At 37.7% G+C, this 11,102-nt stretch overlaps 1 protein-coding gene across 2 annotated transcripts; it reads left to right on the forward strand.

The window, feature by feature from the left end:
* LOC18771933 (abscisic acid 8'-hydroxylase 2) lies at nucleotides 1,740-7,798 on the forward strand. 2 transcript variants are annotated; one of them, XM_020566801.1, is made up of 8 exons: nucleotides 1,740-2,350; nucleotides 2,603-2,921; nucleotides 3,038-3,187; nucleotides 3,460-3,714; nucleotides 3,789-3,878; nucleotides 4,143-4,328; nucleotides 5,274-5,397; nucleotides 7,354-7,406. In XM_020566801.1, exons 1-8 carry the CDS (start codon nucleotides 2,130-2,132, stop codon nucleotides 7,362-7,364), a joined length of 1,356 nt encoding a protein of 451 aa, XP_020422390.1. In that variant the 5' UTR covers nucleotides 1,740-2,129; the 3' UTR covers nucleotides 7,365-7,406. The 2 variants fall into 2 exon arrangements, with proteins under 2 accessions (XP_020422390.1, XP_007207321.1); XM_007207259.2 differs by having other exon boundaries at nucleotides 2,041-2,350; nucleotides 5,279-5,397; nucleotides 7,354-7,798.

Below are 11,102 nucleotides of genomic sequence, written 5' to 3' on the forward strand. Positions count from 1 at the left end.
GATCTCAAGGAGAGGGGCAGGTGGGTAAATCATAGCCGTGCAGATGTTGGAGAATTGAGGTCCTTTGGATAGTCCATCTTAGAGTAATGACGTGCTGGGATTTTCTTGCGGCCACCCGCCCGCCCGCATTTAATTTCCATGCATCCATTCCATCCATCATATTTTATGAGTTACAAACAAGAGTCAAAAAGTCACATAAAACTAAATAGTAAGGTAAACCCAAGAGAGTGGTTAAATTTGTAAGTTCACATTCTGCGTACATGATGAAACCTAATCAATAGGGCTTCAATTTGACAAAGGAAGATGATACTCAATCAATTTGCCTTAATTTTACTATTATTAGTCTTTAAATAATAGTACGAAACACGTGTCAGATACTAGAGGGAGATGTCAATAAGACCCTAGCTGGATGATATGACGATAAAACCGAATATCGTTTGTATAAAAAAAAGAAGAAAAGAAATAAGAGTCAATGTCGAACAAAAATTCTCTATAAATAAGGATAAAACCTATTGTCATCCATCACGTATGCATATCTTGTGTTTCTAGTGAACTCAATCCTCCTGAAATATGAGGTAATATTAATTTTGTTTATATCAGAAAAAAGAAACTTTTATTTTTAGTTTTATATGAATGTGGAGTGGAGGTGATGATGGCACACGTGTGGGTAGAGTAGCTGAGGCCAGCTGTGACGTGGGGGAAGACACGTGAGAACAGTGTCAAATTTTTGGAACAAGACTAACGTGAGCAATGAGCTAGCAATAAGCGGGCGGCACCCACAGCACAGAGGAGAGGGCCACAGCCCACAGCCCACAGCCATCTCTCTCTCTCTCTCTCTCTCTCTCTGTGTTACTGTGGTTACAAGTCAAGGCAGGCACTTGGTTTAAGGAAAACTGTAAACCAGACACCACCCACGTGAATTGCTTTGCTTGGATTAATTAGGTTTACAAAACTTATCATCACGCACCCTTTTTTTTTACCCATTCCATCAAAATTCATATATAATTAGTGAAACGGTCAAATTATGATTTATATGCAAAGACTTATCAACGATTGATTGACGGTTACTTACGAAATTCATTAACAATTAATAACTATTTTTTTTCTTTTTAAAAATCTCGTTGCCGTGTCTCTCTGTTTTTTCTGGGTCAAATCTTTGCCTTTTCTGACGAGGAATGGAAATCGTGAGCTTTTGAATCGAGGTATATAAAAAGGAAATGTTTGGGTATCCTGTCAGCATGCCCATGTGTTGAAAGCTGTGCTTCATTACATGCACAAAATGGGGTGTTTGTTGGTGTACGTGGAAGGCAAACAATGACTTGTCAATCGAGCGAGAGTGCGAGCAAATTAGCTTAGAGAATGGTTTTGCCTAAAATGGCATGAGACGAGTGAAAACAAGAGAAAAATAGAAACCCAGAAAAACAAAGAGGTGGGGAGGGCAAAGAGCCAAACATACACTAAGAGTTAGAGGAGGAAGAGAAAGGGAGAGAGAAAAAAAAAGAGAAGGGTGGCCCGCAGTTGGTGCTAAAACTTGTACGGACTGATGGTTCAGTCGCACGAACCAACCTGAGATTCTTCCACGTATGAGGCCACGAGTTGGCTAAACAAGATTTGTGGCTGCAACTTGGATCAGCCATTGTAGGTCTAGGCCTGTCCATTTGAAAATTACAAAGGTAAAAAAAATTGCTTGGTTTTCAAGCGATATTAGAGAAGACGAAAACCGAACATAGAATATTGATTGTAATGATATCTGAATCATTTGAATTACAAATTCTAAATCACGTGTTACATATACTATACTGTAAATTAGTAGTCGGTACCCTATTTATAAGTGTCCCATCGATAGTATAGACAGGGTGGGGGTAAAGGAGGGTGGGGATGACCCTAAAAGAGGAAAAAAAAAAAAGGGGGGGGGGGGCCATAGCAAGGTGTTCCCATAAAACCAGTGCCGTCTGTCCCAAAAACCTCCCCACCAACAACTCTCTCTCCACACATCATTATAAAAACCAACCCACCATTCCATTTATTCACCCTTCTTGCTTCACTGTCACCCCCACTATAGCTACTTGTTCAAGCCACCCAACGCCACCTCTTCATTTCCCTCTCAAACCCATCACCACTTCACCACCATGCAACTTTTCTGCTCATCATTACTAACACCACCTTTTTCACAGTCTGATTTTGTTCTTCTTTTGATTCCAGCCCTTCTGCTCTTAGGCCTGGTCCTCCAATGGCGCCACCCCAAACACAAGCGCCTGCCCCCTGGCTCAATGGGCTGGCCTTATATTGGAGAGACTCTCAGGCTTTACACTGAAAACCCAAATTCATTCTTCTCCAGCAGGCAAAAACGGTACTCAATTCAACCACCAGAACCCCCCCACTTTGCCTTGCAATTTTCTTCATTTCCTAGTTCATCCTAGCTAGCTTTTTTCTTTTTTATCAAACACGTTTCTTATTTTAATTGTATCATAGTTAGTGCATATATAATTCTTATATACGACAGTTGTATATAATCTCGCTACATGATTGACATGTAATGAGTTGATGTGAGAGAGGAATGGAAATATAGTTCATTGATTTATTTTTCATTATATTTTTGTAGGTATGGAAATATATTTAAGACCCATGTTTTGGGGTGCCCCTGTGTAATGATTACAAGCCCAGAAGCAGCAAGAATGGTTCTTGTGAGCCAGGCGCATCTGTTCAAACCAACTTATCCAAGAAGCAAAGAGAGAATGATAGGACCAGAAGCCATATTTTTCCACCAAGGGGCCTACCATGCAAGTCTGAAGAAGCTGGTTCAGGCTGCCCTTTTGCCCTGTGCAATAAAAGGGTCAGTTTCAGAGATTGAGCAAATTGTTCTAAGGCTTCTACCGACTTGGGAAAACAGCAGCATCAACACTTTGCAAGAGATGAAGAGGGTAAAATATATATATCTGTCAGTTTTGTTGGTATAATTTATTTTGACTTTTCTTGCATGACTCTTGAGTCATTTGGAATCTTAAAGTTTGTTCCTTTTCTTGGCCTGGCCTGCCAGTTTGCTTTTGATGTGGCAATGATTTCAGCCTTCGGCAACAATAGGGACTTTGAAATGGAAGGAATTAAACATCTGTATCAATGCCTTGAGAAGGGCTATAATTCTATGCCTCTTGATCTACCTGGAACTCCTTTTCACAAAGCCATGAAGGTGATATATAAAAAAATTATGTATATTTTATTTTTGTGGTCCACCCAATTTTCCAAATTCAATCAATATCATTGGACATTGGACATTTTTAATTTCTTTACAACAGCATTGGAATTTAAGACATGTCATAAGCTCACCTTAATTTGGTCTTCAAGCACATACATTGGATTGGACCAGAGCATACATGCTAGCTCTTAGACTGATTATCAAACGGACCTAAATAATTGAACTTTTAAATATGTTTTTGTGAATTTCGTGTTTTTGTGGAGTAGGCAAGGAAGCTTCTCAATGAGACGTTGAGGGGATTGATAGCGAAGAGAAGGAAGAGTGATGGGGAAGAAAGTGGTGGCTTGCTGAGAGTACTGTTGGGAAAGGACCACAATAAGCCTAACCTGCAGCTTAGTGATTCTCAAATTGCTGACAATATCATTGGGGTTATCTTTGCTGCTCATGACACTACTGCAAGTATCCTAACATGGCTCATCAAATATCTGCACGATAATGCCGATCTCCTAGAAGCTGTCACTGTAATATTAATTTTCCCTTCTTGATTCTTTGAAAAAAAGAAAAACACACAGAGATTGACAAGTTGATCTTTCAGAGAGAACAAGAAGGAATTCGACGCAAATTATTCGCTGAGAATCGTGGGCTTACGTGGGATGATACTAGACACATGCCTTTAACAAGTCGGGTATGTTGTTGTACATGTTATGTTATGTTGTTACACTACCAACTCGAATCACATATGCAAATCAAAATTTATTTGATCAAAAATTCAGATTGATACGAACAGTCTAATAAACTAACATCCTCAAAAGATTTATGTTACAACTTACAAGTCAAATGCTTTATATTGCCGGTGAATTATGTTAATGAATTGAATTAATAAAATATTCTGACAAGAAATATATATATATAGGGCAGAATGATTGAAGTGAACTGATAAATATCTCAGGTGATTCAAGAAACTCTAAGAACAGCAAGTATACTGTCGTTCACATTCAGAGAAGCAGTGGAAGACGTGGAGTTTGAGGGTTATTTTATCCCTAAAGGTTGGAAGGTGCTGCCTCTATTCAGAAGCATTCATCACTGTGCTGATTTCTTCCCGCATCCCGAAAAATTTGACCCTTCAAGATTTGAGGTAAAACCTTAGCCAAAGAAATTATAATATTAATAATATCCTCCCTTTCTCTCATCTGTGTCTGTGACCAGTACTGTATCACTGGGCAAGATTCAACAAGTGGGTCATGCAGCACTGTTACATTTTATCTTGTTTTGGCAGAAACATAAGGTTATCAATCGCTGGATTATCTTGGTCCTGTCATTTTCATTGTTATATATGAATCTTCCTTTACTTAAGAGGATCGGAGTCATGAATATTTTTCTAACTATCAAGTCATGTGACCTGGTTTTGTTTTTGTAGGCTAGTAATTTCTTTATTTATTTATCAATAACTATCGTCCATAAATTACATATTTCAATGAACAACAAAATAGAAACTTTCTGTCACTAAATTAAATGATCATTTGTCTTAAAACACTAATATGTAACATGTACATATATTTAAGAGATTTAAGAGATATTTAGTGATATACCCATTTCTAGCACTAATATTATAAATAAACCTTACACAATTGAATTTTTATAAACAAACTAAAAAAAAAACCCAAAAAATGACAGCTGGCCTTATTGAATTTAATATTAATTATTAAATTACTTTGATGCCCTATTCAGTGTTTTGGGTATTTTTATGAGATTTTGGAGTTGGGCTTGTTTTAAGAAATTGATGGTAGTTTTGTAATTTATAAGAAGTTAAAAGTTTTTTTGTTATGTTGTAAATGAACTTTGAGTGTGTTTCTAAAGTCTATTTCATATGAGGTAATTTTATAATTTAAGCCCCTATATTGGGTATAATAATAAATATCCTTATATTTAATTGGTTGGGTTTTCTTAGCTAGAAAGCCTATAGAATTATACATATGTGGCAGAAGAAACTCATGAGAAAATAATCAAGGTTTTGTATAAATTAGTGATGGATGGTTGAAGTGATGCTTTTAGCTGGGTTTGGTGACTAATTGTGTGATAGTGCAGGTGCCACCAAAACCAAACACTTTCATGCCCTTCGGGAATGGCGTGCATTCTTGTCCAGGCAATGAGCTGGCCAAGCTTGAGATGCTCATCCTCCTCCACCATCTCACCATTGCTTACAGGTTCTCTCTATCTCTCTCTCTCTCTCTCTCTCTCTCTCTCTCTCTTAAATAAAATATGCTATTAAGGGTGTAGTCTAGTGGAAAAGGACCTTGATGTGCAGACTAATAATCTTAGGTTCGAATCCCCATGACACATTTTGGTAGCGTGTGGTTGAGAAATCCCTTCCTCTTTGTAGTTTGAACTATCGCTTGTATTTAAATAAAAATAAAAACTATTAATTACTGAAATAAAAGCACATTGTCAAAAAATTTCATTGGGTTCCAATCCTGTTGATATTTATGCAATTATTTCTTTTCCTTTTTTGTTTTGGGTAAAAGTCATTTGTCCCCCTCTTAGTTGACTAGACGCTAGAGGTAGCGGGGAAGTGGCCGGGGAATGATTGGTGGTCCAATGGTCCTTCCCTTAGGCTGTGGAAGTGGTCCTCAGTATCATCAACAATGAGGGTGAGTGGGCATTTTATAAGGGTTCTTTCTTATTCTCAGTGAGTGTGCTGAGTAGAAAACTGGGTCACCATATGACATATACACCCAAATATAGATTTTCATTTGCATGCTAAAACACGTGGCATGCATGCACATACAATTAGTCAAGCATTATTTAATCCTGACCTCTCAAGTTTGCGTGAGACATATGCACATGGACCTATATTATCTTTACAAGTTCTCAAATTCAATGTCAACTATGAAAATTGAAGCAAGCTTTAAAAATAAAAGGCCAAAACGGCAGCAACCCCCCACCCGACAGCCCTCCTCCAGCGGCTCCTCCCTCCATTGCCAGTCGCACTCGCGACTGGCATTAATCCGTGTGTGTATTCACATATACGTGAATACAGACATACAGACACATATATGCAGTCTCCCGATTAAGATTTCAACTAGTAGATTAAAATATTTTTCTTTATACCAATTTACGCATATAAACCATGCGCAAAAGGGATATGTAGACAGTTCATTTTATGGCATGAGTAACAAACTTAACAGAAATATGATACTATCAATAATACGTATACAGTTTTGTCTGTACGAGGATCAAAAGCCTTTTTCTTTGGTCAAATTTCTAGTACACATCCATCAATTTTTTTCGTACATGTAGGACCTGCCCCTAACCCTAATCAATTATCATCAGGACAGACAGAGACAACCCTTTTAGTGATATTAGATTGTGAGACAGCTCTCCCAAATATCCCACCTTTTTTTTCCCAAATCTCTAGTCTCATCCAGGGACGACGTCTAGCTAGCTAAGCCTCATATGGGGCATAAGCCTCTACAATTTTACCAATTGTTATGTTCCATTCATGATATTTCACATCGAGAGTTTAATTATATGTAACATGTCAATTAAACTTCGAAAGTTTAGTTATATGTAACATATTAATCAGACTAGAGAATATTTCCGTATATACGATTCTATTCGAAAAAATCATATTGAGACAGACAATTAGCCAGCTGTGTGCTCAGTCTAGACAGAATGGCTATGAAACATTTGGTTTGCCAGCTGTAGACATGGTGGTCACCACAGCTCTTTCTTCTGCATGTTTTACACCACAACATCACAAGTTGTCCACATCAAGTACATATATCCTTATAGCCTCATGATTTTGTTAGCATCATAGCTACTACAGTACTTTTGTTGGGTTTTGGCTAAACAAACTAAAAGTTTGACATTGTTATTGATTATAACGGTGATATTTGGCGATGTGATTGCTACCAACCAAGTGGTTGATGGCTTTTGCAGATTTTTCTTTTTGGTATCATAATGGGGAATGTTAAGTTCAGTTGCTTATGTATATGGACGATCTATGAGCTGTTGATGCATGTGAGTCTCATAATGTACGAACGACTTATAGTCACATGCGTGCCTCGAATGAATGGGTGATCCTAGCAAAATTGATAGCAGCATATACATATAAGCTTTTATTTTGGCTAATTAAGTTTTGTATGATTGGCATTGACCAGGTGGCACGTGACAGGAGATGAGGATGGGATACAATATGGCCCTTTCCCAGTACCCAAACAGGGATTACCAATAACAGTAGTCCCAAGGAGCAAGATTGTGAGTTGAACATGAAGCTAAGCGAAGCTAGCTTTTGGGTTCTTGACGACAACACAAACTTCTCCAATGGGGCCAAAAGCAAGCATACCCCATCGAGCTCTTTTCTCTTTTAAATTTCGTTCCATGGTGTTTTTCTTTCCGAATTTGTCGTTGGGAATCCTATGTATCTTCTACGTCTCTTGGGTACGTGGATTTTGTCCAGTTTGTTAGCGTAGGATCAAAATGTCAGTGTCAAACTGTGAATGTAATGTGTGATAGAAATGAAATGGGTTTTGTGCAGAAACTAGCAATGCCAGGAAATGAAAATTTTCAAGATGAAATGAAGATGCCGTTTTTTTCTTTTTCTTCTGTGGAATGTGTGAATAACAAAGGATCAGAAAGGAATATCAAATGTGTGTGGTTTTGAATATTGATGAAGTAACTTTCAGCTTCTTAGATTTTTCTTCTGCTGCTCTTTCTGCTGTGGAAGAGGCATGGCCAGCTGCGGAGTCAGAAATTGATGTTAAAGGGGGCCCTTTTGCAAAATATAAAAATAAAGGAATACTACAGGTTCTTGTAGACCCCTGGACCAATATCCCTAATGTAAAAATCAAAAAATAAGCTTTAAATTACAACTTTTACACATCAAGTTATGATTGTTGTACATAAAAAAAACCATTATATTCCCTTTCAATATTCTATTCAATTCATATACATAATATTAAATTATTTAGAGAGAAAGAAAGAAAAGGAGAGTAAAGGATATAGAGAGAGAGAGAGAGAGAGAGAGAGAGAGAGTTGAGTAGGGGCCTAGGACCCCCCTCGTCCTGCCACTAGGTCTGGCCCCATTTAACCTAACAAGTCACAAGGCAAGGCAAGGCAAACTGTGTGCATGGATAAATGGGGTGTGCACACTAGAAATCCACGTGGGGCAGTGCCAAAGCACAACATTGTAGCCTACGTGGATGCGTTTAACAGGGCCAGTTGAACCAGTGCTGGGAAAATGTTAGAAATTTAAGGAACTCTAGAGCTTGAGAGACAATGATGTTCAACCTAATTGAGTTGTTTTTCTGGTGGTGATGTCTTTCGGCTTGCGTGAGACTTTTGCTTTTTTAAATATACACAATAAAATGTGTGTACCAAAAAGATACCGATTTGACCAATCTTCTCCAAGCTAGTCACATCAAGTGGGTTTGAACATTTTAAACCCCAGATTTTGGATAAAATAATTAAAATTTCAAAACTTGTAATGTGGCTTAATTGTTTGTATAAGCAAGGGGGATGACAGTTACAACAACCATGGTGGTAGTAATGGTGGCAACGAAAGTGATGGCGGTGGTGGGAGTGGTAAGTTGTTGTGACGTATCGCAGTGGTGTGGCCATGACAATGACAATCGTAAGGAGGTGGTAGTGGTGGAGCGGTGGCAGCGACAATGACGGTGTTGGTAATGTTGGGGGGTCGTGATGTTGACGATAATGGTATTTCATGATATTTGTAAGATCTCTCTTTTAATTGATGATCATTTCTTATGTTTGTTTTTCTACAATAGTATATGAGATTTTAAGTCCCTCACCAACCCCAAATTCCACCTTCAAACTTACTCATCCAGATGCTCTAAGCTGAATTCGTTCAGACAAGTAATCCCATTGTAAGTCTAGCTGCTCCAAGAAGAGAGTACTTACAAATAATGTAATTTTCACCGTAGCCAAGAAATAATATACCGCTTGTTTGATATGATAGTTCAATTCTACTCGACGACATGAAGAGGAACCAGAACAACACACTTTTGTTCCTACTACAAACAAAAAAACATGCTATAACATGTGATATTTGCAAGATTTCATTAGCCATTCAATAATCAAATCAAGTAAAAATTTCCATCACCCAAAATTCAGCATTGGAAAGGACAAGCATGTCCACAGGCCACATGATGTCGATTTCCGTTTGAAAAATGCGCCAAGAAATGCCAAAGAGTGTCTATCTAACATATGAACACAATGGTCAGATCCTAACTTGGCAACCACGACCCTTCAAGGAATAATAAAAATGAGTTAACTTTGTTCCATATACTAAACGTGAAAAACGTCAATCAGTAAGTTTCAAAAACCTTAGTTAAAATTAGACGTGTAAAATGGGAAGCTAATTTCCTGACCAGACCAAACACATGGACGCAGATTTTTCATCTAAAAGGATAGGGCAATAGATAATAAATTTACAACTAACATGAAACACAAGAGTAACATTATTCATACTAAGTGGCCCCCGCAAACATAAACTTACATGAATAGAAGACGGGGAAGAAAGAAAAGAGGAAACTGGACATTGTATACGAAAAACACAAGAGTCAGAAAAAGGTCCAAGAATCTATCTTCTCATGTGCATGAAATTGGAAATAGCATAGAAAGGATGTAAAATACAGTTGTTTGATTGCCAACAGAAGAAACAACCCGTACTAATGCCAGATACTCGGCAGTTTTCCTTTGCACCTGAGAAATCTGTGGTGCAAATCAAAGATGAGTTGATATATCTCACATTTAATGAGGTGTCCTCATGTTCATGAGGTGGAGTTCCACAATGCCAGTCTATAGAACTTGTCAAACATTATAAGTTTGGCTCACCAGAGGGTCACAGAGACAGTGGGTGAATACCACAAAACTAGCCTACGTATGTGCTGATCTAGAAGTAAGACCACATGTTATTGATCTCTCATGGAAAGCTAGGCTATTCTGGATTATAGCAGGATAATGCTCCTACAGATCAGCATCTGTTTTCAAATAGTTTACTCTTGCGTTAGTGATTGAAAACCTGAAAAGGCAACTGAATTTCTTAATTTGAAAATTCAGCCTCTTTGTTGGGAGACAAAGACATGACTTTGTCATAATTTCAGAGATAAGGCTTCAATTCAATCTCAGAGGAGATTTGTCTCCTGTTTATCTAATTTATACTGATCATCAGACACTCTGGAAGGAAGAAAGCATGCCAATTCAAGCACGCAAATCAGAAATATCTCAAGCTCAAAGAGTCAAATGGTATTTAGAACATGGTTCAAGAGATAAGCTGAGTAACATGGCATATCAAACGAAGCAGTAAACCTACCTAAGTAAGAAAGTCTTGGCATCTCACATGCATACATATGTATGGGCATGGTAACAAAGAGCACTAATGGATAATCTTTATTCCATTATTGAAACCTGTAATTGAAAGAAACTCTATTTCCAAAAACACTAAATAGATTAAACACGACTGAGAAAGGCTTCACCTACCCACAGTGATTCCAAACATGTGTACCCAAAAAAAAAAGTTATTTACGAATCGGACATAAGACCAACATTCATTGCAGATATGTTCAAGCTCAATATCAATGCTTTCTTTCTTGAAGTTATGGATTAAACTGGAGAAGAGGAACAATGCAAAAGCGAAGTTGGCGTTTCCTCATGCCCTGCAATGTCTTCAGTTATGCTATCACCTGCTAAAGCCAATTTAAGTTTCCACATATGGATTCACTTCTAGTGATCTTTATTTTAGCTTTCTTCTTCAGATTGATAAATTTTTAACAATCTTGCAACATGCTCAACTTAATTTCCACTTCAGTTGCCCTAACTCTACACAGGTAGCAGAGTGTCTGCAATCTCTCAGTTAAATATAGTGGCAAAATACTTTATAACTTTATGA

The sequence above is a fragment of the Prunus persica genome, chromosome G6, assembly GCF_000346465.2.
Source record: "Prunus persica cultivar Lovell chromosome G6, Prunus_persica_NCBIv2, whole genome shotgun sequence".
NCBI lineage: Eukaryota > Viridiplantae > Streptophyta > Magnoliopsida > Rosales > Rosaceae > Prunus > Prunus persica.

Bases quoted from the DNA above. Each gene is read 5' to 3' on its own strand.
- LOC18771933 (XM_007207259.2), top strand. From the start codon at position 2,130: ATGCAACTTTTCTGCTCATCATTACTAACACCACCTTTTTCACAGTCT. The intron at 2,922-3,037 runs GTAAAATATATA...CTGGCCTGCCAG, and splicing joins CTTTGCAAGAGATGAAGAGG to TTTGCTTTTGATGTGGCAAT. The intron at 3,715-3,788 runs GTAATATTAATT...TTGATCTTTCAG, and splicing joins ATCTCCTAGAAGCTGTCACT to AGAGAACAAGAAGGAATTCG.